Source organism: Lampris incognitus, chromosome 4 (genome assembly GCF_029633865.1).
Source record: "Lampris incognitus isolate fLamInc1 chromosome 4, fLamInc1.hap2, whole genome shotgun sequence".
NCBI lineage: Eukaryota > Metazoa > Chordata > Actinopteri > Lampriformes > Lampridae > Lampris > Lampris incognitus.
The window spans coordinates 39,371,014-39,398,070 of NC_079214.1; the positions used below are offsets into that span (position 1 = coordinate 39,371,014).

Here is a 27,057-nt window from a genome sequence, read left to right on the forward strand (position 1 = left end):
CAAATGGTGCCCACCGCACTCACTCGAAAGTGAGGTGTGAGTAGAGAACAGAAGAAATCTCCTTCCTCCTCCTCTTCACTCACCTCACCTGTTTGTCCTCTCTTTTTCAGCTTAATAAGTAAGATGGGAGATCTCTCTGCATTGCTCTCTTCTCCCCATTCTCTTCTCCATCTAGAAGTCCATAGACATGGAGCGCTGTTGCGGGTCGACCACACTGACATTGTTACGAGCTTTGTTGCCACGGACACTGAGGGTTCCACAGCCGCCGGCCATTGGGCCTCCGATGCCACCTGCAATGCCACTAGCCCCCCCCAAACCCACTGGCCCTCCCAGCCCCATTGCCCCGCCCATCCCCACAGCACCTCCCATTCCTACTGCTCCTCCGATCCCTCCTACTCCCGCTGCTCCTCCAATGGCTCCTCCTCCTGCTGTCGTTCCGCCCCCTCCCCCCACGCTTCCCCCGCCACCGCGGACATAGATCTCGCAAGGGATCTCTTCCATGACGCGGTCCTCAATGACTTGCTGGTCACAGTCGTGAGTCTGTGAGTGCTGCTTGTAGCCATAGCAGCCTTTCTTGTAGCTGGCCGTGGAGTTGAACGTTTTCATGGGTGGTGGTTTGGAGAAGTCGTTGTGGTAGGACAGCTCCATGGAGCTCAGGGTGGTGCGGCTGTGCTTCATGCTGCCACCGCCGGTGGCAACCGAGGCCTGCGAGCCACAGTGGTGCTCATGAACACAGCGGGACATGGTGGAGGAGCGCCGCAGCTTTTGGAAGCTGTCCAGCTCTTCAGATAGGTCAGCCAGGTCTGAGGAGATCTCCTTATCACGTAGGGAGAAGAGCTCATAGTGGGGTGGGTCAAAGACCTCCTGGAAGCCTGCCTTGTTGAAAACGCCGGGCCGCCGGGCCACCACCTGTAAAAAAGAACAACAAGCAAGTGCACAGAGGAATATCACTGATAAACATCCAAATATGCAGTTTTCACTGTAATGTGACCCTGTAAAACAAATAGTGAAACACTTCCGCCGATGGAATACACTGTGAAGACATGAAAACAGTATAATAATGAGACTGAAATTCACCGTTGAAGGACTTGTTACCTTCTTCCTCGGTTGCTTCATCTGGACCAGGATGGAGATGATAAGGAGAACCAAAACGACGCCTGAGGAGACACCTATGACGGTGCCATGGGTTTTGGTGATCTGATGGAATAATCCTGTTGAACGCTTCTCTGCAGGGAAGAACACAGTAGAGGAGAAAAGGGTTGATAAAGGAAGGGAGGGAAAGAGTGGAGAAGTGAAATGAAAAGAGGAGAATGCAAACAGGAGAAAAAAGAGAGGAGAGAAAGCCATAAAGGTGGAAAAAGAAAATATAAAGCTTTTATTCCATTTAATTTAAAACAGCACTGCCCAGCTGTCAAAAAGAAAAGAGGATAACCTTACTCTCACCTTTACAGTGGTTTTCGTCCCAAGGGTAGACACAGTTCTGGACCCCATTGCACACCAGGGAGTTGTTAATGCACATATTACTGTGGCAGAAGAATGTGTTGCTTGAGCAGGGTGCTGAAGGCAAAGCACAGAGATAATGGAATTAAAAAAAAAATTAAAAACCACAACAACTGGCTGCCCACTAGAGCTGAATAGAGGATGAATGAGCATTTCAAAAGGACCCAAGGCTGTAAGTGTCCGATTCCATGGAAATGAGAAAATAAACAAAGACAGCCTCTATTGTAGGACCAGATAAAGGGTAGTAGCCATAGATCACTCTTGACATTATTTCTCTGACAGGGACCGTCCTGCACAAGCCCGTATATGATTATTTTCTCTCTAGTCACAAGGCGGAGTCATGACTAGTGGTGGAGATGGGTGCTTCAGTGAGTTACAGCATCCATGTCATCGAGGGAGTGGGAGCTACGGTGATGTTGGCGGGGTAGAGGCAGCCAGCCAGGAGTAAAAGGGAGTCAGAGGTGGAGTGAGAGGGGCAGAGAGGAGGTAAGGGTAAATCAGTGACAGAAGGAGAGTAGGAGGTAAGGAAATGATGGAAGGGGAGGCCGGGTATAAAGGACAGTGCAGGAGATGGGTTAGGACAGGAACAGATACTTCCAGGCTGTCGCAAGGTGCAGATGGTCGGGCAGGTGCCACGAGACTCCTCACATTAGACTGACTGTTTGAGTAAAATGGACGAGACAAAGTGATGGTGATCAAAGCAGACTGCTGGGCTCAGGAGGCGGATGCACTACCAGACAGAAGCAAAAGGTTAAATTTGGGAAAGAGTTCCCAGCACGGGCAGAGGGCTTGGAAACAGTGAGGCTGTGGTTTAGGCCAGATAGCAAAGTCACACTTGCAAGCAATTCACCAAATGACCAATTTGTCTCCATTCATTTCTTATGGAACATGAATAATCATGGCCAAAGGCATTGTGGGGTAGCAGGCAGTGTGAAGCTGGCTTGTGATGTGACAAAAGGGGAGGTTCAAAAGTTCGATTTTTCCTAACTTTATGCAAATGTATGCTGTGTTCGCATTTTCAGAACCAGTCACATTCATCTAAAAATACAGCACAGGCCTTTCTGTAAGGTACAACCAGGACTCTTGAGGAGAAAAATTCCAGTCTGAGTTTCAGGATTCCCTGAACCACACAATCCATCTCTTTCTTACAGAAACACCCAGAGAGGAGATGCTGCATGGAGAACGGTAGAATTTGTCAGTTTCTCTAGTGTTGTACAAACAAATTTGATGAGTTGAACAAAACACAAGATAAATTGTTTGCTAGTTATTGGTTTCTTGTTTGCTAGTTATAAAACACTGAAATTCCCATAAACAGATGGAAAGAGATGAACATGAAAAAAACACAGGGATTCATTAATTGCAAGTGTGGCTTCACTCCAAGACTGAAACTTGCCCACAGGGAAAAAAACAAATCAAAACTATCCTGTTCATGGTAGTCTTTTCCTCATATCTTCAGAAATACAGCACCCATAACTTTGGGAGTAACTGCATTCTTTTGCTGCCTGGTTTCTACCCTCGTAGCTCACTCTCCAAAAAAGGACTCTGCAGAAAGTCTTTTGTTGCTAGACAGCATTAGCGGCGATGACACTATTTTATCTGTACTGAGTTAATTAGGCGACAATTTTAGTTTTCAATATTCTTTTCCTCTGGGTACAGGTTTATCAGAGTGTAAATGTGAAATGGCGAAAACAAAGGGTTACCTACAAAATAACCTGGTCAGTAGGTGGAAAGCACAGAAAGACCTGAGTCTGCTGATGGCCGCAGATTAGAAACTGCAGCAAAAGCGAAGCTTTTTGGCCTGTAGTGGAAAGAACCTGCATCGACAGATTCCCGAGGTGGCCCCCTGCACTAATTCTGACCCTCCGTCTCACTCCTACCAAATCCCCTGCACAAACACAGTACAACTCTGTCCTCCTTCATGCACACAAACCTGAGCCAAGCACAGACATTCAGATATATGCATAAATGCACATGCAGACATATGCTCACATGAACACACAAACTCTCATTCCCAGCTTATATCATTGCTGAAACAGATATCACACCCTCTCCTCCTCCCCGCTCCAATATTTTTGATGTTGAGGACTGTACTCTCTTCACATTCAATGCAGAACCCTCTGAACCCTCACACACCCCTCCTCTGCCTCAGGTTAACATTAAAGAGTGAGTGAACATTGTGAGAATGTGTGTGTGTGTGTGTGTGTGTGTGCATGCGTGTGTGTGTGTTTCAGTGTCCTTCCCTTTCGTATGAGTGCATGGAAGGGTGTGGCTCCCCTAACACCGAGCTAGCTTCCAAACCCATTAGTCGTTTCTCGCCTCTAAAACGCTGCCTCTCAGAAGGTGTCAGCCCTGCTTTATATCCACCCCTCTCCCTCTCACATCCCCTTTGCAGTCCCGAAGGATGACCCCCGGCTACAGCGCCTAGCTCACCGAAAGAACTAATAGTGCAAAAAACAAGCCAAGGCCAGGTCTGCTGGTATAACGTGTTTTTGTGTGGGCATGCAGCGGTGGTACAAGCATGCACCTGTGTGCATTTGTGTGTGAATGTGTGCATGCCCCATGTTTGTGCCCATGTGAGTATATTTACCCAAGCTTTGTTATAATATGTGTTTCGTGTGTGACAGGGCGTTAGTACACATTAGAGTAGACAGATCAAAAGTAGCAAAAGTCTCATCCGCTGTCTGACAAAGATGACTGTATTGGCTCCCCTTGACCTGTGTGTAAACTCTCAGCCAGTTGCTGACTCCGACCAAATAAAGTTTGGAGTTATTTAAAGGACTTAAGACTTCACTCAGATAAACCGTGTGATCAGAATTAATGAGGACCCAAACGATCTTAAGAGCTCTCAGGGGGATGAAAATAAAACTTACCGAATTTAAAAGGCCATTAAGTTCTGACTTCACCGGTTATGGGTTTTGCAGAGGAAAACAACATTAGCATTCAACCGAGGTTCAGGGAGTAGGCAGGAGAAAGCAACAGTTAATATCACAGTCTATTCAGGCATTTAATTAAAATATGACAGTGTGCTAACAGAACAACTGTTCCATGCATGGCAATTCCCGTTAACACATTACAGGCAACCTTTAGTAGCATCTGTTTAAAAACTTTCTTGCCCTTTAAAAACTATAAGGCTTTACAAATAATTGCTTCCAGTAACCTGTAAACCATATTCAGCATTTCCATTCTTCAAGACGAACAGATATACTCCTGTTTTCCTGTCATGAGTGACCTATACTGGGCAGAGTGCTTTGTTGTGAGCCGCATATTAAGAACTTTGATGATTTTGGTTCTTCAGAAAGGGCTGGGGAAAATAATTGGCTTTCTTGTATCTGCATGTTAAATGTGGCCCAATATAATTTATCTTATGTTGCTGAAATGGCACTTGACTGTCCATTAGTGACTAGTGAGGCAAACACAATGTAGGAACTATCAGATCAGCTCTGTGTTTATAAGTGAGTGTGTGTGTGTGTGTGTGTGTGCGTGCGTGCATCTGTGTGTGTGTGTGCACATGTCATGTGTGTGCACATGTGTGTGCATGCATATGTGCACATCATTTAGGTTTGAGAGGACAGATAATATCGTGGCTGGTAAGTCGTGACAACTTCTTTATTAGTTCCATCCGGTATGTTTTCGTGTGAAGAAATATTTTACGGATACTTTGCAAAGATTTTCACGTACGTATTTTCTACAACCTACAATACTTTAAACATACTGTATGACAATAAACTTTTGATTTACTCATTCACTGTTAAGTTTGTTGCTGTGCCCTTTATTCATCTCCGCTTATAATTTTCTGGGTCATAAAGTATCTTGCACCCTTTCCAATACTTTGTAAGGTTCCAACACACCTCTCCTGCGGACAGGTGCATGTCACAATATATGGCAGAAGAGCAGCACAGACAACTGCTGACAGGGTAGCTATGGAAAACAAGGATGGCAGTAAAAGATAAGTGGGCACACATAATTATTCAGGCATTCAGATATGAGCAGTTGGCCTAAATGGCCATGGGCAATGTTCTGCATCCCTGAAACTGGGAATCTTTGCATTGTTTGCAGATAGCTGATGAGGGCCAAGTCTACCTCTATCGCCTCCTCACTCCACACAGGACATCTGTGTTTGCTTAATGAAAAAACAATAAGGCTTAGGGGTGAGGGCTGAGGCCAGGTTTTGTTTTTGGCCTGATTGAGGTTCCTTATTCGGCTTTGCTTGCATGGAGGCTGGAGGCTTACATAGCGTTTTTTCCCCTCTTTTATTTATTTGTTTGCGTATTTATTTGTGTATTTACTTATTCATTTTTTGTTGCATTTTGCACTTTTATTAGACAGTGACAGTCGAGAGAGACGGGAAAGAAAGGGGAGAGAGAGGGGATGACATGCAGCAAAGGGCCTGGGCTGGACTCGAACCCAGGCCACTGTGGCGAGGACCCAGCCACACGTGCGCCACCAGGTGAGCCACTGGGGCACCCCCTTAAAGAAATTTTTTAAGAATATGACTGTGAAGCAAAGGAGATGCAGTTTGAACTGGCCTTCAAGTTTTGATCCAACTGAGGACTGTTAAACATCATCCCCCAGTATCAGTGTGATCTGTCCCTTTCTCATCTTTAAACTAGAAGAGTGCACTCAGTAGAGTGCAGATCCCTGCCACGTGTATCTCCCTGTCTCCAGAGCTGGGACTTGGTGACAAACTAGCTGAGGAGTTAGCACTCGGTTGCAGTATACTAAAGGTTTTTCAAAGGGTTTGAATCACTGCAACCATGAGAGGTCCTTGATCATACAATCATAAATGTGCACAAACATTATTAGGCTGACAGGCCCAGTAGTAGGAGAGATTAGCAGCGGACAGATACATGCACACACAGACTGCAAAAAAAACCAGTGTTTTTCCTGACATTATAAGACTTTTGCGCAACGCCCAAGTTGATTGAACGTGAAATATGGAAGAAAAAAAAAGGGTTTTATATGCAGCACTCAAGGCAAAAGAGCTACCTAATAAAAATATTTTGCCTGTCAGTCTGTGGATGTGCAGCCTTCTAGGCAGACTCATGTGACCAAGTCCAATATGAACTTGCACTTTCCAAAAAGAAAAAGTTTGCTATGCAACCATTTTGGTCTAACCAGGGCCATCATAGGAGGGATGTGAGGTCCCGTGTGAACTTGACGTGCAAGGCCCTGCTCAGTGACATGCATGCACATGAATCACGGTCACACACACATAGCTATTCTACTTCTACTGCACACAACTATTCTTGCTAGTTCTACTGCATGCAGTGATTCTAGTTCTTTACTGCACGCAACTATTATCGTTCTATGTTACACGCAACTATTCTAGTTCTACTGCACGCGTAATCTCAGTGCAATACATTTTTAACAAGTAGAATAATGCAGTAGCATCATGCACTTACTCTCAGCAATGACTTTTTACTATTATAGTCTTTCAAAGGGGAAAAAAATCAACTGTAAAACTATTGGCATTACATCATCAAGTCAGCTCAGCTGTCACTTTATTTTGGCATGTTGAGGTATGACAGTATATTACAATTCAATATTTCGGGTCTATAGTTTATATTTCATTCAGATGTTGGATCATTTGTCAGACCGGTCATTACACATAGCTTACGGTCACCATCACATTTACCTGCTAGCTTTGGACACCTGCTCAGCCACCACATATCTGGAAGTGTTGACAAATTTATCCAGCAATCTTTGCAGTAACTTATAAAATGTTTTCTTCTTTTTAATTTTTTCCTTTTCTCAGCACCCGACTTGTGTTTAAGAAATCGGTCACACTTTTGCAGCCGACATCGGTTCCCCTTCTTCCTCGCAGTGAGCAGCGAGCCAGAGCATGTGCTACATAACGACACAATAATTTTTAGATTTTTATAATTTGTTAGATTTTTTTCATGTGACACCGAGTATGCATAATGGAATAGATGCACAGGAATTTAATTATAGAAGCATGTTGGGTCAGTCAAGAACAGTCATTAAAAAATTATAGCTATATTTGAAAAAAAGAAACAAAAAACAAAAACACTGCAGGACTGCAGGCCACCCGCGAGCCCCTAGAGGTGCGAGGCCGTGCGATGGTTCTGGGTCTAACCTTAACCTTGTCTTTATTTTCATAGTATAGTAAAGCTGGGTAAACCGTTTACGATCACGCATGCACGACTCACATCTACAGTTAACTCAGATCGGGCAGTGACAAGAATATACAACACTTCCTGTTTTGACTGCAACCTACAGAAAGTTGTTTCTTTATAACTTCCACATTTTTATTATCAAAATTCTATTAACTTTTGATCATGTCGCTGCCCAATCTGAGTTAACAGTAGATGTGAGTCACACATGCACGAGTGTAAATGGATTGCCCAGCTTTATTATATTATGAAAATAAAATGAAAATAAAGACAGAAGTTATTATTTTTGGTTCATCCAGTGTTCCTCCAGTTCTACTGTGCTGAGTTCAGCAGAGAATGATTTGCTGACTTGCAAAATATGATTGACTGCTCATTTACTTTCAAGACTCATATCCAAGTACATAATGTTTTGAGACTGTCGCTGCCCGATCGAAGTCAACCGTAGATGTGTTGCTGTTACGGCCACGGGTGTGTCCGTATAGTTTTGTGTTGCCTCCTGTATCACTCTGACTCTACATTCAGGTATCTGCCAGGTGCTCCTCATCACCTAATCAACCGGTCAACGAATCATCCAATTTTCATCAGCTGTGCAGTCTCCCATTTAAACCCCCACATGTCTTCAGCTCACCGGCCAGCTAGTTTAGTTTGTGTGATGTAGTTACTTTGTGTTTGTAACGTCTGGCCCGTTTTTGGTTTAGTTTGCATTGTGACTATTTTGAGTTATGTTTAGTTGTTTAGCTCTTTTGGGCGAGGGGATCAAGGTAAGATGCCCATGGGCAAACACCCCATCACGTAGCTTACCTCTGTTAGACACACTAGGTTAGCAGCGGTTGCCACCTTTTTGTCTTTAGGTTTGGTGCTTTTCAGCACTGTCAAGGGTGGGTTACTTTTGTTAATAGTTTGTTTTGGCAACCGTTCGGTTCCCTTGTCCTGTCATTGTTAATAAATATATTTATTATATCTATACGTTTATGTCTCACTGTGTTGCACCCTCACCTCACTGTTACTCAGTACACTAATAGTTGCACCCTCTCCAGACCAAGGGTCGTAACAGTTGTGCATGTATGTACACGGCTGACTGATCGGGGAGCAACAGAGGGCAGCGTTGGTCGAGCAAGCTAGAGAATGATGAGAGGGAGTGGCGATAACAAGTACAGGCCCACCACATCAGGCCCAATAGTATGCAAGATTAGCCGTAGACAGATACACACACAAACACAGACACACGACCAAACACAATATTCCCTCCAGGCGACTGCCTGTCGGGGATAAAAATGTTCAAATATAGGACATTGTGGTGGGTGAGTCTGTCTGACATGCACATACAATATGAGCAGGAGTAGGTGGTTTGGATCAGACTGCCATCTCTCTGATCAGTGGGGGCGGTATTATTCATACTTTTTTTTACATGTGTGATGTGTCTTTGGGCAAATGTATTTTCATATGTAAGCTTTCAGGACCAGACACTTGTGAGAGAATTCAGTTAGTAGGGACACAATGTTAGTCTATTTCTTACAGGAAATGCAAATATGATCATATTTGCACAGAAATGTTAAGATTTAAGGGTGGCACGGTGGCGCAGTGGTTAGCTCTGACGCCTCAAAGCAAGAAGGTCCTGGATTCAAGCCCTGGGGTAGTTCAACCTTGGTGGGTCATCCCAGGTTGTCCTCTGTGTGGAGTTTGCATGTTCTCCCTGTATCTGCGTGGGTTTCCTCCCACAGTCCAAAGACATGTAAGTCAGGTGAATTGGCGGTACTAAATTATCCCTAGGAATGGAGGGGGGCATGTGATGGCCTGGCGGCCTGTCCAAGGTGTCTCCCCGTGACCCTGAGAGCAGGATAAGCGGTTAAGATAATGGATAATGGATGGATGTTAAGATTTAATCCTTCCTGAATCCTGAAAGATTCTCTTTCATTGAAATGAGGCCAGTTTGCTTAGGTCATTTTTTCACTCAAAAAACTTAAAAAAGTGTGCGGGTAGTCTTTAAGCAAAACTATATGGGCCCCTAGCAAACTGACCTGAAGACAACTGCATGAAATTCAGTTTTGCCGTTAAAGTTTAAAGACAAAAAGAAAGCTGCACTTACGGTCGACGAATGCGGTGAAGAGCATGCGGAAGCGGCTGAGGCGACTCTTTTCATCAGCCCACATGCGCACCACGCCGACCCCGTTGTCTAGCATGACATCATTGGCCACAGTGCTGCAGAACTTGGCCTTGAGGTTTTCGATGGCACTGCTGCCGTCATACACTGCCACGAAGTTCTTCTTGCACTCGTTGGAATGCTCCATCTGGTACTCCATGAAGCGCAGGTAGATCTGGAGACAGAGAGCGATTACAGGCCGTTCTGTTACTCTGTGCTCCGTTACATCATCTAATGCCTCTCTCATGGGTGAAACATTTACATGAATGAGAACAAGAAGCAGGGAGCAGCCTTTATGTTGTGCTGTTCTGTACTGAATGGAAATAGAAAATGAATAAAGCAGGCAGATTGTGAACTAGATATTAGAATCACAGGTATTTAATAAAAAATGAATCAAATCAAACAGAGTGAAACAATAGAAACATTACATCACTGTTAGTAGGTATAAACCAAATGAACATACTGTATACTCTCTGCCTTAAGTGTATGAGTTGCTGCAAGTTAGATGCTGCAAACAAACAAAAACATCTATCTGCTGCACACCACTGACCCTTCTCTGTTGAACAGTTTTGTATGAGACCAATTAGACATCACAAAGCAATAAAAGAAAATTCCCTAGCTCTGCGCAAATCTAATCTTGGAGTTGCTCTGGCTACCCAGAAACAATGAGATCAGCTTGGGCCACATAAGGCTGAAATTAACTCTGGCATATTCAGCTCACAGCCACCTGTAAGATGCAGCAGCTGTAAGTAGCAGCTTTCATCCGTTCCTCCTCTTGGTGCTGATTCTGCTGTATTCTGCATTATAAGTCAAGACAAGATAAATTATTCTTCTATATTGTGCATCAGCGAGGAGACTCAAAACTGTGCTATACTACAGCCCTAAAGCTGTTAAAGAAACACAATATAAAAATAAAATAACACAACTACTCTGCATGTATGCATTTACATACAAATGAAGTTATTTGTACGTTGTGCTTCGGATCAAATGTTCCCGGATATTGTCTCTGTGTATATTTGTGTGAGTGCATGCTTTTTTGTGTGTCCTATGATGAGCAACAGAGTAACCTGCATCACTGTTTTGTGCCCCAGAATGTTAATAGTTTTGTATGTGGACATTGTGTTAAATGTGTGAGGGTGCTCATGTCTCTTTGTCTGTGTGTGTGTATTTGTGTTTATTGTGGTTAATGAGTTGATTGGGTGTGCGGTGATGACCCATATAGCCATTAGAGATAAGCAGTGCAGCAGGTGAGCTGAAAGTCAATATTGTGCAGAATCACTGGATCCAGAGGATTTATGGTGCTGTCATTGGCTTTTGTTATACATATATATTATATTGCAATCTCAATGGTACTTTTAAGATCCTATCATGAATATTTCATATTATGAGAACCTGTCACACATTATGCCTCTCCTGGGGATATTCTAATCTTCTATTTAATGTGTGTTTGTGTCTCCCTCTACCTCTCACTTTCCTTCTATGTATGTATGTATGTATGTATGTATGTATGTATGTATGTATGTATGTGTCTGTCTATCTATCTATCTATCTATCTATCTATCTATCCATCTATCATACTCACTGCAAAAAAGCTAAGGTATTTTATCTTGTTTTAAGTCTCATTATACTTATTTAATGATAATTGCTAGTAGCATTTTCATACCCCCACTGACTGATAGTATTGCTTCTTTCAAGAAAGTGTGCTAGGTTTCATGATTAAAAACTTGTTATAAGGGATTTTCATTAAATAGGAAAATAAATGTTATACAAATTAACTTGATTTAATATAATCTTTCTTTTTTTTTTTTTAGAGTAAATGTCCTGAAACAACTTCTGTTATCATGAAACAAGTGCACTTTCTTGAAACGGGCAATAATATCCTCCAGTGGGGAAAGAAAATTTTACTAACAATAAAATAAGCTTTATGAAACTTGAAACAAAATGAAATACATTCAAAAGCTTGTCTTTTTTGCAGTGCTGTCTGTCTGTGTGTTTGCAATATGAGTCACTTCTCAAAGCCTTACGCAACAGTGAATTCAGACCAGGTTCTTGCACCAATCATTTGCCCTACTACTACTACTACTTTTGGCTGCTCCCATTAGGGGTCGCCACAGCGGATCATCCGTTTCCATTTCTTCCTGTCTTCCGCATCTTCCTCTGTCACACCAGCCACCTGCATGTCTTCCCTCACCACATCAATAAACCTCCTCTTAGGCCTTCCTCTTTTCCTCTTCCCTGGCAACTCCATATTCAGCATCCTTCTCCCAATATACCCATCACCTCTCCTCCACACCAGTGGTGTAGTACTCGAGTCCAGGACTCGGACTCGAGTCCGACTCGAGTCCTGATTTTCATGACTCGTGACTCGACTTGGACTTGAGCACTGATGACTCGGACTTGGACTCGCAAATTTACTGCATTCAGACTCGGAAGTTGGAGACCCGGACTCTGACTTTTTAATTGATAAAGACTGTTTTTGTTAGATTTTTTTAAATAATAGGCCCTATTAAAATATATTGATAGCTATATTAATACAGTACCATTATTCAATTTCGTGTAAGGGCAGGCACGTGTGTTCCACCTACATGCGGATTCACGTGGCGTGCATACCGTCATGTTCAGTAGCGCGAAGATGCCTAAAGAGACGCCCCGAATTGTGCTCTTTGCTTACACAGATTTTACAACAAATTCCAGCAAGATCACTGCTAGATGGTCGATATGTAAACGAACTATTGAGGAGAAGACCGGGACAACCTCAAACTTCAACAGATATCTGTCAAGGATGCACCCAGAAAAGTAAGTGATATGCAGTCAGTTGATGATATGGTTGGTGATCAGTTAACGTTAGCTAGCTAGCTATCTAGCTACGGTAACAATAGCCTCTGAAATAACTCAACCACTGGCCCAAGATGTTCGGTTAGGTGGTGTGGGTATATCATATCACTAGAACCAAGTGAGATTGTATAGGTAAGTTAAGTAACGTTACTGTTAGAATGCTAATGCAGCATTGCACAGAAAAGTCACAGTACGGTTCGCTTTCGGTACGAGCGTGCCATCGATCTCACTAATGAATTGGTAAGTAACACGCAGCGTCTTGGTGTTATAGGGAGATTAAAACTGATTTTTCTTATTTATCATTTAGCTAATTACCAAGTAGCATACACTTAACGGAAAAAACACACCACTCTGAACTACCGTGTTAGCATTAATCTTAACTAGCAATAACAAATCCGCACATTGCAGGTCTCCGCCATGAATATTCTCCAAGTGCGGAGAAGGAAGAAGTCTAGCCTATATGCATCCACAAATAATGTTGATAAAATGTGCACAACTTTACGATGCAAATAAAAATAATTGTAGGCTATTACTCGCTAAATGGACTAATTGAAGAAAGCTAATGTGGATGCCGCCACTGGTTTTCTTGAGAGCTGGAGACGGTACGAGATTTGACGGATGTGGCATTTCCCCCCCCCCCCGATGTACCGAAAACTACCGAACCGTATCGTACCGAACCGTATCGTGATTGGTGACACCGCATAGGCTACTGTAAATATGGGGATATTTTTCTTTGCATATATGCAGCATTGGGTGTGCCAAATTCTAAAAATAGACACGCGCGACGTAGCTTTTGAACAGTACTATGAACAGGCTCTGTCTTCTAACAAAATCACATCCTCCCTGACCCATACAGAATAAACATACAGACTCACGGAGGATAGAGAGTTAAAGCTCAGCTAGGTAGCATGTAACATACTTAAATCAATAATTAAATGACTGGGTTTTGCTAATTAATCCCTGTCCTGTTAGTCTCATAAATTATGTATCTTTTCTCATACTTTTCATTTATCCAGCTAGCTTACATTAGTTAATCTACTAATATGGTAATGTTAGTTATATAGATAACTAAATATGTAACTTAACTGGTTATGATTCAAACAACTATGTGTATAATGTGTAACATTTGTATTGTTATTGCATATTGTTATAGCTATAACGTTACACATTTTTTGCTGTGAGAAAGATTACTTGAAACAGTTTGGCATCAGCAAGCTAAAGTGTGTATCCTATCTTCCCCTAGGTTCTAAGAATACCGTGCCTCCACTGCTTCAGATGTGATGCCAGCTGCTTCAGGTCAGAAGACTATCACATCATTTTTAAATGATGGACAGCAAAGGATGTACGACCTCAAACATCCACGTCAGAAGGCTATAAGTGATGCCCTTGTAAAAGATCTAATCATTAAGTGCTGCTTGCCACTCTCCATCATTGACAACGAGGACTTCAAGCACTTCCTGCATGTCCTGGACCCTCAGTACCGGCCCATAGCAAGATCCACAATTTCCTCTGTGACCATTCCAGGAATGGTGGAAGTCAAGAAAGAACAGATAAAGAGCCAGCTGGCAGAAGCATCGAGTGTTGCTGTTACCACAGACATTTGGAGTGATCGAAAGCTGCGGTCATTCCTTGGAGTGACAGCACACACAGTGGCAATGGACAAAAAAAAAACAGGAACTCAGTCTTCAGTCATATCTTCTTTCCTGCAAAAGAGTGCATGGGAAACACTCAGGAGAGAAGATTGCAATGATGTTTGAAAGCTGTGCTGAAGAATACCTGATTAAGGACAAGATCAACTTTGTCATAACTGACAATGCATCCAACATGAGAAAAGCTTTCCAGGCCAGCTTTCCCCTAGAGCAGGGGTCAGGAACCTTTTTGACTGGGAGAGCCATAAAAGCCAAATATTTCTAAATATATTTCATTGAGAGCCATATAGTATTTTTAACGTATAATAAATGAAATATGTCTTACTTTTAATGCGACTTCTGGTGCTGCATGGCCTATCGAAGTGCCGCTTTATATGTGACCGTTTCATCGATGCAATGTTATCATTGCATATGAGACATACGGCAGATCCTGCTCTCTCCACAAATGCAGATTCCTCTGCGCACGCAGCCTGGAATGCACAGTAACCACCGTCTTTTTTTCTTTTCGCCCTCTTTTCCCTTACAAGGGTTGAAGCGGATAAACTAGTTGGCTATCTGATCAAATTGATTTCTTCACCTTTACAATGACCCGGACATGCTCGCGAGCCATTGGTTCCCGACCCGACCCACGGGTGACCCGTGACCCGTGACCCGTGAAATTTATCTTCAAAACTAATTTCTGTTTACTTTAAAATGACACAGTATTATTAAGAAATATCACAAGTATTTTAAAATCAGTTCCAAACTGATTTTTTTTTCAACTCAAAGTTGTCTGGGAGCCATATGCCGTCACCGGAAGAGCCATATATGGCTCGCGAGCCATAGGTTCCCGACCGCTGCCCTAGAGGATCCTTGTGATGCTGAAGCTCATGATCCCAGCACATTTGAGGAGGATGATGAAATATGGCAAGACCTGATGCCAGAAGATCAACAGACAGTCAATGACACTTTGGCTGAGAACTGTAAAATGCAGAGACTATCATGCTTCACACATTCACTGCAGTTGGTCATAAAAGATGGTCTGAAAGACACCAGTGGACTGTCAAGCACCCTAGCAAAGCTATCCCGTGCTGCCAACCTCCTCCACAGTGGCACCTCGTTTAAAGACTGCTTTGAAGCGTGTTTTGGTGATGCAACAATTCCAACAGCGAATGCCACACGATAGAATTCCACTCTGAAGCAGGTGAAGGCTTATGTGCATTTAGACATGCAAAAGCTGTCCAGTGTGTTGGAATCAGAGGGGCACAAAAGCCTTATCTTAGCCCCGCGAGAGTATGCTCAGCTTAAAGAACTGATCGAAGTTCTTGATCCGTTCTTAGAGGCAACCAACCTAACTCAGGGTGAGACTACTGTCACCGTCAGTGTGATTGTGCCCTGTGTCCTCACTCTGCGCTTTCACCTGCAGGAAATAAGAGGAAAAGCCAGATACTGTGGGCCTCTAGTGAGAGCTCTGGAGAGCTCCTTGAAAACAAGGTTTGCAGAGGTTTTCAGTGCAGTCAAGATACCAGGATGTGAGCCAGCTGAAGGAAGAGGCCCCACCAAATTTCCTTTCACCAATGCCTACTTCATAGCATCTGTGTTGGACCCAGCATTTGGCTTCCAGTGGCTAGAACATGATGTGCAGCTGGACAGTGACATCAAAGATGTGCTGAAGACTGAGATCAAAGGTGAGAAATGTTTTGATTAACGTTAGTTAAGTGATTAACTATTTGATTGTTGTGATGTTTATATCATTGAAGGTGTTACAATAAAGCACATAGGCGTGTCATTTGTCATGTAGGCCTAGTCAATAACATATTTGTAATGAGTCCCCAATGCCCCCTCTCATTTCAGAGTATATAAAGGCAGAGGGTGACAAGCAAGCGGTATCAACAGCAGATGCAGCGGAAGCAACAGGACCAGGAGAAGGTGAACTTTCAGAGTCTCCTCCTGAGAAGCAGTTGAGAATGTTCTCCCACTATAGGAGGACTCCCTCCTCCACCGAGAAGAAGCCGTCTGGCCAGGCTCAGTTGACTGCATACCTCGACTTGATCGCTGAGCAGGACTCTGACTCAGTCCCGTGCCTCAGGTTTTGGCAGCAAAACAAATCCAAATTCCCTACCCTCTATCAGATTGCCACACAGGTATTCTCTATCCCTGCCTCCAGTGCGCCCATTGAAAGGGTATTTAGTCACGGAGGCATTTTGATGAGGCCTCACCGTGCAAGGTTGAGTAGTTCCATGCTGTCAGATCTTATGTTTTTGAAATGCAACGTGTATGCTTAAAACTAGTGCCACCAGCCTTTTGTTCCTAACTATTCCTGAGAGACAATGTCTTTTGACTAGTTTTTATGAATGTATTGTATGCTGTGGAACTTACTTCTGTATACTGTTTCCACCATTTGCTAATATCATGCTATTCACAGCTATAAATGTGTTTTGAAGCACATCCAATGTTCAGAATGTCAAAGAAATTCAGACTGTTCTAAAAATGTGTGTGTGCATGCATGCTTGCGCGTGCATGTGTGCGAGTGTGTGGGTGTGCATTTGTTTGGCTATCGTGTCACAAAGTAAATAAACTCCCTTTGAAATGGTGACAGCTGTGTCATTTTTGTTTAATGTAGACCTTTTTTATTTGTATGTCAGATCTTTGACTGTGCTCGAGTGGATCACTGGAGCCATCTTGGAACTCGACTCAGACTCAACCTTGATGACTCGGACTCAGACTAGGGTAATAGGGACTCGACTCGGACTCAGGTAATGGGGACTCGACTCGGACTCGATTCGACTTTTCTTTGGTGACTCGGACTTGGACTCGAACACTGGGGACTCGAGACTTGACTTGGACTCGAGGTTTAGTGACTCGACTACAACACTGCTCCACACATGTCCAATCATTTGCCCATCGTGCAAAAAAAAGAAAGAAAAAGGATTGAGACGGATCATTTTTTGGCCTGTAAGACCTCATGACAGGCTGCCCGTCTGCAGTGTCATACAGGTCTATTCAAAAGACAAAAATTTTAATGGAATTGTGCTCTGCTGTCCTTGTATGTTCAATCAAATGCACAAATGATGGAAAAGCAACTATATTATCAGTTAAGAGAGGACTCTCTGGCTTTCCTTTGCAATTCTCAACACACGTCTGTTTATAAATTCAGAGCACTGCGGAAACTCCTGTTCACATATTTAGAGCGTCCCCCTCTTTGAGTGTTCACAATGAGCTACGCCCACCTGCAGATAAGGATATGCGGTAGTACATTTTAATGTCCATATTGACAGAGAAAATGATATCAAGCTAAACCAGCTACATAAACTCGGTGAGCTTGCTTCTCTAGTCAAGCAAAGGAACAACCTTTGACTTTAGAGACCAGCCCAAATTACAGCCGGAGGGTTTTTCAGTCATGATGTTAACTGTTATCTCCCCCATAGTGTAATGTGCCATGTAAATCTCACAAATGGGAGGGCATCCGGGTAGCATAGCGGTCTATTCCATTGCCTACAAACACGGAGATTGCCGGTTTGAATTCCCGTGTTACCCCGTGTCTGCGGATGGAAAGCCAGATGTGGGTATGTGTCCTGTTCGCTGCACTAGCACCTCCTCTGGTTGGTCGGGGTGGCTGCTCGAGGAGGAGGGGGAACTGGGGGGAATAGCATGATCCTCCCACGCGCTACATCCCCCTGGTGAAACTCCTCACTTTCAGGTGAAAAGGAGCGGCTGGTGACTCCACATGTATTGGAGGAGGCATGTGGTAGTCTGCAGCTCTCCCCAGATCGGCAGAGGGAGTGGAGCAGTGACTGGGACAGGTCAGAAGACTGGGGTAATTTGCCAGATACAATTGGGGAGAAAAAAGGGGGAACTTTTTTTTTTAAATCCCACAAATGGCAAATTTGCAAGTTCCTCAAATAATCTCTTTGTCGCCACACTTGTCTGTAACTTTGCATTGTGCAACCTCAGTCTTATAGTAACTGATGGCTAAGAGTAATGGGAGTACGTTTTATTGACAGCCAAATAGGTTTGGATTTTGTCTGGGTGGAATGTTTGACATAAAGACACAAGGACATCAGCATATCATTTCAAAGTACAATAAAGTAAGAGTATCAAACAGAATCTATGGCAGAAATGTTTTGTATTTGGTAGAAGGACCTAAGGCTGAAATCTGACAAATCTGTGATTGAATTATAAACAAGGTGTAGGAGTCATCATCCTTTGTATGAAATCAGCTCAGCAATAAACTGCTCCCACCGTTATGAAAATGGCATCCTTCGACTAAAGCTAACACAGGCAATCTAATTCATTACAAACTACATGGAAACACTGTTCCACTATCATATTGATTGCAGAATTGGTAGATTACCTGTCACACAGAAACATCACCACATCGTCATCACCGTTCAATCCTTTTTCCTGCTTGAGTAGGAACAACAATGCGGCACCATTTTTTGTCCCACCCGATCAAAAATGTCAACAGCCATGTATGGAGACTGTCTCAAACCACGGTGAAGATGCCAGTTAGTATTACGTAACCTGATTCCACGGTCCACATGGAATAAATAACCATTTCTTATTGGGGAAAAAAAAAGGATTCAGGCTTTAAGGTAGGTGTGCTTTCTGAACTGTATGGTCTGTTGTACTGACCTTGGACATAGGAGGAGCCCTGATGGTCCAGATACAGTCCAGAGCATCTCCAGACTTCACCTTCTCCTCCTCCTCCACCTGGCTGGAGCGGATCACCCCATCCCAGCCACCTATCTCAAACTGACAGTCTGATAGACAGAGAAAAGTAGTTGAGGATAGAGAGAGTAAGAGATGAAAGGGTTTATTTGAAGAAAAAAAAACATTTAAGTTAGACTAGAGTTAAGTTCAGAGGATTAGGACAGAGAAGGAAATAAAGACGGAAGAACAAAGACAAACAGATAAATAGCGCAGGAGAAAATATAAAATGAGACTTGTTCATGTGCTCTTTTGTTTGTATGCATGTGATTGTGTGTGTTTTCACTTATATATATATGTTCGTGAGAGTGTTTGTGAGGGTGGATGTGCATTGACTTCATGTGCACGTATACACATGTGAAGGTGTGTTTGCGTGCTCAGCATTCCTGTCAGTGCAAGATTTAGTCCCCAGTAAGCCTTTTGAGCACAGAGGGGGCCCTTCAAATGGCATTGCACAAAAAATGGTGAAATATTGAAAAACGTACCCGGGATGGGGTTTAGTAGTCCACCCACGTGCAGATGGAAATCTGGGTCTGAAAAGATAAGGTTGGGGCAGCACATTACTCTCAATCTACACAGCAGACATAGGCAAGAAAACATCAGATAAGATCCCATTAAGGCGGACCAGATAAAGAAGAGATAAAGAGAATCTGTTTGGAGTTAATATCTGTTGCTTGATGGAGGACTCTGATTTCTGGGCTTCTGGTTCCTGATTCCAGAAGTAATGATGTCAAATGTTTGTTGGTTAAAAAAAAAAGAGAGAAAAAAGTGCAACATTCCAACATCTGGATGTTCTACCAGTGTTGAACTTGTGGGTGTCCAGACGGCCAAGCCCACATTCAGGCAGGGGTTTCACAGGGAGGTGGTAAAAACATTGAAAGCTTGCTAGAAAAAAACAAAACAAAACAAAGTTGAATGCTGTTTTCCTCACGTACGAACCTAAAATGTACATGCAAACCTAACATTTCTTCTTTATGTCAAGATTTGTGAGAATGTGACTTATTGGTTTCAGCCCTCCACACACCATAGCTATAATCTTGGAAGTCCAAATACGAACTCTTGGAGTAAACACAGGGTAGCATGATCATTCACCAAATGCAGTTTCTTATTCCGAGCAAGGCAGACTTAAATAAAGCTTCTACTGTTAGAAAAATGCACACATCTGTAGCTTGCAGAGCATTAAAGTTTTTTTCTTTTTTTTTTGCCTGTGCAGATGGGAGTCCATGTTTCTTTAACTTCAATAGAGGCTCTATGGAGTCCTACCTGCAATGAACGTGTACTTGATGCGGAATCCCAGGCCTTCCAGCTCTTCATCACTGGTGAACTTGATCCACATGAAACGCCCGGTGGACGTCACCACGCCCGGGTTCTTGCCCCCACAGAAGCGGTTGATGAGCGGCGAGAACCCGAATGGGCCGTCGCGGATCTCGATGTGATCGAAGCGGCACTCAAAGGATGGCTCGATGTAGTAGTTCTTATCAAAAGCCAGTTGGATCCTTTGTCTAGGGAGAGCTTGGCAGTGGTGAACAGGTGAATGGGAGAGGTGCCGGGGAAACGGAGATAAGAAGGGTGGAAAAGAAAAGGGGGTGGGGTTAATAGAATGTTGCGACCTAAGGATCAAACATTGAATTTGTGTTCAGATGAAAATCTAGATTTTGCGAAGAATCGAAAACTGTGTCAAGTATGTGATGACCTGTAGGTTATGTGTTTTACCCAATCAGCTCTGCACAGACTCTTTTCATTGTTATCACACAGCAACATTAGTGGACTTTCAATTGACCAATGCTGAATAAAGGGAGAATGAACAGAAAGTCCAAAAGCTCTCTGTCTCACATAAATACATACACACATGTGCAACTATATACTGTGTGCGTGTGCATCTATGTATCATGTATACTACATACACATAGCCATGCACACACATACGCACACACACACACACACACACACACACACATTCACACAAATGCATGATAGTCTGATATGTCATAACCAGTGAACCAAAGCACGATGACCTCTTTCAACCCGCGGAGGTTCACAAACTCACTTGTCATGCTAATTTCCTTCCGCCTGTCCTGAATGGACAAAGCTCTTTAAAACCATGCCCACACAAGGTCAGTTCATGCATGCCTCGGGAGAATAGCGCTGCACTGGGTAGGGGGTTAAATCATCTCTAGCTAGACAGAAAGTGCATCAAATCAAAGAAAAGAGAGACAAGTGAAAATGACCGGATCTATACGCTAGGCCGTACAACTGTGTGGGCAAAACAATAAGAAATTGTGAATTTCGCTGCAGTGTAAAGACACTATTCTCTCTGTTCGAATTCAGCTTAGTTTTTTTTGTGTGATGTCATTGAATTTGAGGCATGTTGTGCTGCCCCTCTGCTTACTTGAATGAGCAGCTTGTATGCTACATCCCTTGTGCATTCAGCCTATTCTCTCTCTTTTTTACACATGCATGCAGTGATGAACACATGTATGACAGCTTGAAACAGTGAGAAATGAGTATAATAACACAATCTTCCTGAGCCGTTGAACTGGGGGATATGACAATAAATGAGCCTTACTACCCACAAATTATGATTTCAAAGCTATGTGATTACCACTTGTGTCACATGTGAGTGTCCCTCTTTTTCAATGAGAGATAGAATTAAACGGCTTCATCACTGAACCTTGGATATGAGTGTGACCCAAGTCACTCACTTCCAAATAATAGGAAATAATAGGTTCCATTTGTCGCTCCCTAGACCTTTTGTGATGCACAACACACATGAGTAATCTCCATTTGATTGAGTCAAGGACAGAGAAGATTACCTTTGTCCACAGGAGGAGCTCTTGAGCTATATGTAAAGTCTGTTGGGCACGCATACCAGACACATATCCCTCCAGCCAGGCCTCTCACCTGACCGTCTGAGCAGCTCATGAAAAACAGTTCTTCTGCATTTGAGTATATGGTAAAAGTGTTAAAGTCCAACCATTATCTGAACTGCTTATCCTGCTCTCGGGGTCAGGGGGGTTGCTGGAGCCTATCCCAGCAGTCATTAGGCAGCAGGCGGGGAGACACCCTGGACAAGCCACCTGGCCATCAAACAGGGCCCAAACACACACACACACAGACACACACACATTCATACCTAGGGACAATTTAGTATGGCCGATTCACCTGACCTACATGTCTTTGGACTGTGGGAGGAAACCGGAGCACCCGGAGGAAACCCACGCAGAGAACATGCAAACTCCACACAGAGTACGACCCCAGACGACCCCCAAGGTTGGACTACCCCGGGGCTTGAACCCAGGACCTTCTTACTGTGAGGTGACCGCGCTAACCACTGCGCCACCGTGCTGCCCTAAAAATGTTAAAGTAATTAACAAAATATGGAAACGAAACATCTGATATGAATCAGTTGATTCGAATCAACTTCTAGATAATATTTGCACATTGAAACAAAACCCAGGACTGCTTATTCAACTTTGTTAGCGAACGCATGCCAGGAAGCAAACGTACAGACAGTTAGATATTGCTAACCTGACAGAGCATCAGATAGAGCTGGGTTATATAAAAGGCTGTCTGTCAGGGGAACGGACAAAGGCTCTGAAAATGTGTCGATTCATCTTTCAGCCAAAGCGAGCGGAGGGCTAAAGGTCTGTGGATCAGGAGCTGGGGGTGGGAAGGGTTTTTGGTCCTACCTTCCAGGATGTAAACACACTCCTTGTTAGGAGGGTAGGTGTTGGGATAGTTTGGCGAGGTAAAAACCCCTCCATTGATGTTGCGGACCCATGTCCCGCAGTCGTTCTGGTTAGGACTCTGGCCGCCATGGTCACCAGGGGAATCTGAATTAAGGTGTACAGAAAATAAAGATAGATGTAAGCTACTGCAGTTATGGAACGGACAAAAAAAGTGACTGGAAAGGCTGGTGGGTGGTGGGGACAAGGGAGTAATGAATCAGAAAGAGAAGGATGTAAATATCAGGGACAAGAAAAGGGGAATAAAAGGAAGGGAAGGGTGAGAACGAAAGAAATAATGGGAGGAGGAGATGCATTAAAAATGGAAGAATGGAAGGAAGGGATGAAAGGACGAATGAAAGCGGGAAGGAGGAAGGATGAATAGCCCATGAAATAAAATGTGGTGAGAGCTAAAAGTGGTTTCATATTTGCTAAACAGGTGAGAAAAAACGAGCAGAAGACAGAGGAACACTCGAGATGCTGCCTACCTTTAATTCTCTGAGCCAGAGCGAAAGCCTCTTCAATCAGGAAGAACAGTATCCAAGCTGCAGCACAGACAGGTCACATTAATGACAGATTACACATTATCTCTAGGCCGAGAGCCACAGCAGTTAATATATCCATATTACATCGATATCCTGACATGAGACTAGATATCGTCTGGGATATTGTGATATGGAAAAGTATTGTCTTTTCCTGGTTCTAAAGGCTGCATTACAGTAAAGAGATGCAATTTTCTGAACTTAGCAGGCTGTTTTAGCTGTTCTATTATTTGCCTTTAACAACTTAATTATTATATAGGCACTACTGATGATTGTGTATCAGAAATCTGATTGTGTAAATGTTTTGTGAAAGCACTGATAGTCATCCACTCAATATCGTCACGATACCAATATCGAGGTATTTGGTCCAAAAATATTGTGATATTTGATTTTGTCCATATCACCCAGCCCTATTTAATCCTTATCATTGAGATTTGCTCCCGGCCCTTCTATGTTAAGGATGCATGTTCTCTTCATGTCCGCATGGGTTTCCAGGTGTTCTGGCTTTCTCCCACAAACATCTGCATGTTACAGTAAACCGAGGACTCTGCAGTCGATGTGCCAATGTCGTTGAGGACCTGCGATTCTGTCTCTTCCTGTCTTCTATCCAATCACAGGTAGCTACCCCCACCACCCATGCATTTATTTAAACACATCTACCGCTGAAGTCTCGGGTATTTTTGATTTGTAATGGTACTGACTGCAAATGACAGTGATGAACAATGTTGAAAATAATTTAAAAAAGATGAAAATGTAATTCATCAATCCTGAGTTTTTTTGTCAAACTATGACAAAATCGACACAGTGTGAACTATGAAATGACCATCTAACGCTGAAGGCAGAGAAAGGTGAAAGGACGGAGAAAATCAGCACTAAATCACCAATATACAAAAGATCGGGTGCACACAGTTCTTTGGATGAATAATTCATTTCTGAAGGTCCATTTATTTACATCACCTTTTAAAAATGTCTGGTTTTAAAAAGATATGGCCTAGAAATGTTAGGTAGTTTTACTCATGAAAGGCCACTTAAAATGGAAAACTGACCCTGTTCTCTGACTGAAATGGTTTCCTATTAAACTATAAAATAGGATGGATCATGCTCCCCCCTACTCCTTTATATAAGAGTATGTGGGGATATAAAAATGTTGATTTTTGTTCGGGCTACAAAGGAGCAGCATGCCATCTGCAGACTCTTTGTGGAGTGTGCAGAAATCACCCAGTTTGAAATCCACCCAACATTTTCACATTACGTGAGTCATTGTGGTTGCAGACGAAAGATTTGTGGTAGTTGCATTAGCCTACAATACTTATCACATGATAGATAATTGGCTGAATGTTATACAGTGGCAGCAGGAACTACTTTGGAGATAGTTAAAAAAAACCTAAAGTATGTGGCAAACCACAAAAACTCCAGCCTGTTAAAGGGAAGTCTAAATATACCAAAAACATTCAGTATTACTAGAACAAACAGGATTAAGGGCTCTGAGGCTTGCAGCGACGATGAGAAGACAGGGGCTGGGCAGAGAGCAGCGACAGACAGACAATAGGTGAAATATGTTGCATTACGTACTACAATGATATCAGGAGTCAAGGCGAGCCTCGCTTCTCCAGTCCACATTACAGCTCCTGACCCTGTCTTGCTCTGATAAGCCGCTGTAGGCTTGATCCCCACTGGGCACATAATAGGCTGGCCCACTCATATCGAATTAGAGAGCAGGCGTGAGCCTGGCAGATTTCATAATACAATCCAGTAACTGATGCGTGTGTGTGTGTGTGTGTGTGTGTGTGTGTGTGTGTGTGTGTGTGTGTGCGCGTGTATAGAGAGAGAGAGAGCGAGAGAGAGAGAGAGAGAGAGAGAGAGCAAGAGCTAAATAAATAAAATAGAGAGAGCTAGCTAAAATAAAATTAATAATAATAATAATAATAATAGTTAAATAATAAATTATTAATAGGTACTACTGGTAATTAATTACCAATCTGGTTTTTATACTGCACTCGCATATGTTCTGATTCCTTGTATCTGTCTATGTATAAGTACATGTTCGGTATATGTTGTGATTTTTTGTTCTGTTTGTAATGACTGCTTTGGCAATGTAAGTGCCTATTTGTCATGCCAATAAAGCACTTTTGAATTTGAATTTGAATTTGAGAGCGATAGAGAGAGAACGGGAGAGAAAGAGAGAGATTTCTACTGAAGGAACATGCACGGTGTTTCACAAACACGCACACACATAACCTGCGCTATCTGGATTTGTTAACATTTATCTTTAAAGATGAGGAATCTCAGATGGCAGAATGGTGATCCAACTATGACAGACTCATTCAAGCACAAAGATTTACCTCATAGGACGAAACATTCGTAGAGAAGAGATGGGAGGGGGAAAATACACCTATACGGCAGGATTGGGGAGTGTGGGCTGTCCACATGTACCTATATTGGTTTGGTATATTGGTATATTGGTATATTGGTGGTCCATGCATTTTAAAAAGCCACCTTCCCGCTTAAACGAGGGAATATACCCCGAGTCCAATCCCGTTGTTCTAGGTCATGTCATCTCATTTTTACATCACGTCTCCCCTCAGTTTAGTCCCCGTGTTACAGCCGAACTCTCCCCCACACCGAAACTCCATACGCCGAAAACCACAAATCACGTAAGCCGGTGGGGTGTGTGTGTGCGGGGGGGGGGGGCACGCGTCAAAGCGTGCCCCACGTGTTACAGGAGCGAAACAGCCGGAGCTGTCACTTCAGCACCATGCGCAGAGAGAGAGCGAGAGAAAGCGAGCGAGCGGGAGAGAGATAGAGGAAGAGAGAGACAGAGGGAGAGACAGAGGAAGAAAGGGAAAGAGAGGAGATAAAAAAAAACAAGAGGAAGAGAGAGAGAAACGGAGAGAGAAAGAGGGAGAGAGAGCAAGCAAGAGGAAAAAGAGGAAGAGGAACAGAGAAACAGGGAGCGGTTGAGCGAGAGAGATCAGAGAAAGGTGAATCAGTTCATCTGGACACAACGTTTATTGAGAGAAACGTTTAAACGTTGCGTCCAGATGAACTGATTCGCCTTTCTCTGATTCCTTACCTGGATTACTGAGCATGCATAAAGACAGAGAGAGGGGGGGGCAAAAGGGGAAGAGAGAAACAGGGAGAGATGGAGAGAAGAGAGAGAGGGATAGAGGAGAGAGAGGAAGAGGGAGAGAGTGGGAGAGAGACAGAGAAAGCCCGCTGACAGTCATGTAATGGACGTCCGTCAGAAGCTTTTTCGCCCGATGCTTCCGCGATGTTTTCGAGGACATTGCAAACTTCGGAATAGGTTTTGCCCCTCTTGCTGTTTTGAGCGCCTTCATCTCAATCACACGCACACACACGCACACACACAGTCTAACATGCTTTACAGTGAGATATTATCGATGCGCTTTAAATCAAAGTGGCGTAAACCTGTAGATGGCGATGTCACTCAGTGATGTGGGAATTAAAAAGAGCAGGTTTGCCTGAAAAGGCGCAAGAACGCAACTTGACGTGGAGAGGAGAGCGAGGCGGCAGAGAGAAAGGGTAGGCACGGGAAAAGGTAGCGGGAGAGCGATAGAGAGGAGATGCCTCAAGGAAAACGCTTACCGCCATGTGATAAACAGCACCTTAAGGTGGTCGACTCTTCATGCAGAAGACACTGGCCCTCATATAATAAAAAGAAAAATACAAAAACCCAGTAAAAAGCGTAGTGTTAGATACCAAAGCAGCATACAACTCACCTCTGTGCATTTCCTCTCCCGGTGTGAGTCTGCCGAGTCTGAATCCGCGGAAATTCGTTTTTTTTTTATTCTTCTTATCTGTCCATTTTACGGATCCGTTTAA

The 27,057-nt window shown here is 43.3% G+C and overlaps 1 protein-coding gene across 2 annotated transcripts; it reads right to left on the bottom strand.

Annotated features, from left to right (window-relative positions):
- On the bottom strand, window positions 1–26,964 carry LOC130111668 (neuropilin and tolloid-like protein 2). Of its 2 annotated transcripts, XM_056278923.1 has the most exons (11): window positions 26,955–26,964; window positions 23,161–23,217; window positions 22,637–22,780; window positions 20,211–20,459; window positions 19,433–19,480; window positions 18,873–19,000; window positions 9,721–9,949; window positions 1,444–1,557; window positions 1,096–1,226; window positions 456–909; window positions 1–290 (listed from the first exon to the last, which is right to left on the bottom strand). In XM_056278923.1, exons 1-11 carry the CDS (start codon window positions 26,962–26,964, stop codon window positions 172–174), a joined length of 1,683 nt encoding a protein of 560 aa, XP_056134898.1. In that variant the 3' UTR covers window positions 1–171. The 2 variants fall into 2 exon arrangements, with proteins under 2 accessions (XP_056134898.1, XP_056134897.1); XM_056278922.1 differs by having other exon boundaries at window positions 1–909.
- Between the last annotated feature and the right edge of the window lie 93 nt (window positions 26,965–27,057).

What these genes read in the sequence shown, in the direction of transcription:
- LOC130111668 (XM_056278922.1), bottom strand. An exon ending in GGGCTCCTCCTATGTCCAAG is followed by an intron (nt 9,950 to 18,872) that starts GTCAGTACAACA and finishes CTCTGTCTCCAG; the next exon opens with ATCTACCTGCGCTTCATGGA. An exon ending in GGACGAAAACCACTGTAAAG is followed by an intron (nt 1,227 to 1,443) that starts GTGAGAGTAAGG and finishes TCTTCCCTGCAG; the next exon opens with AGAAGCGTTCAACAGGATTA.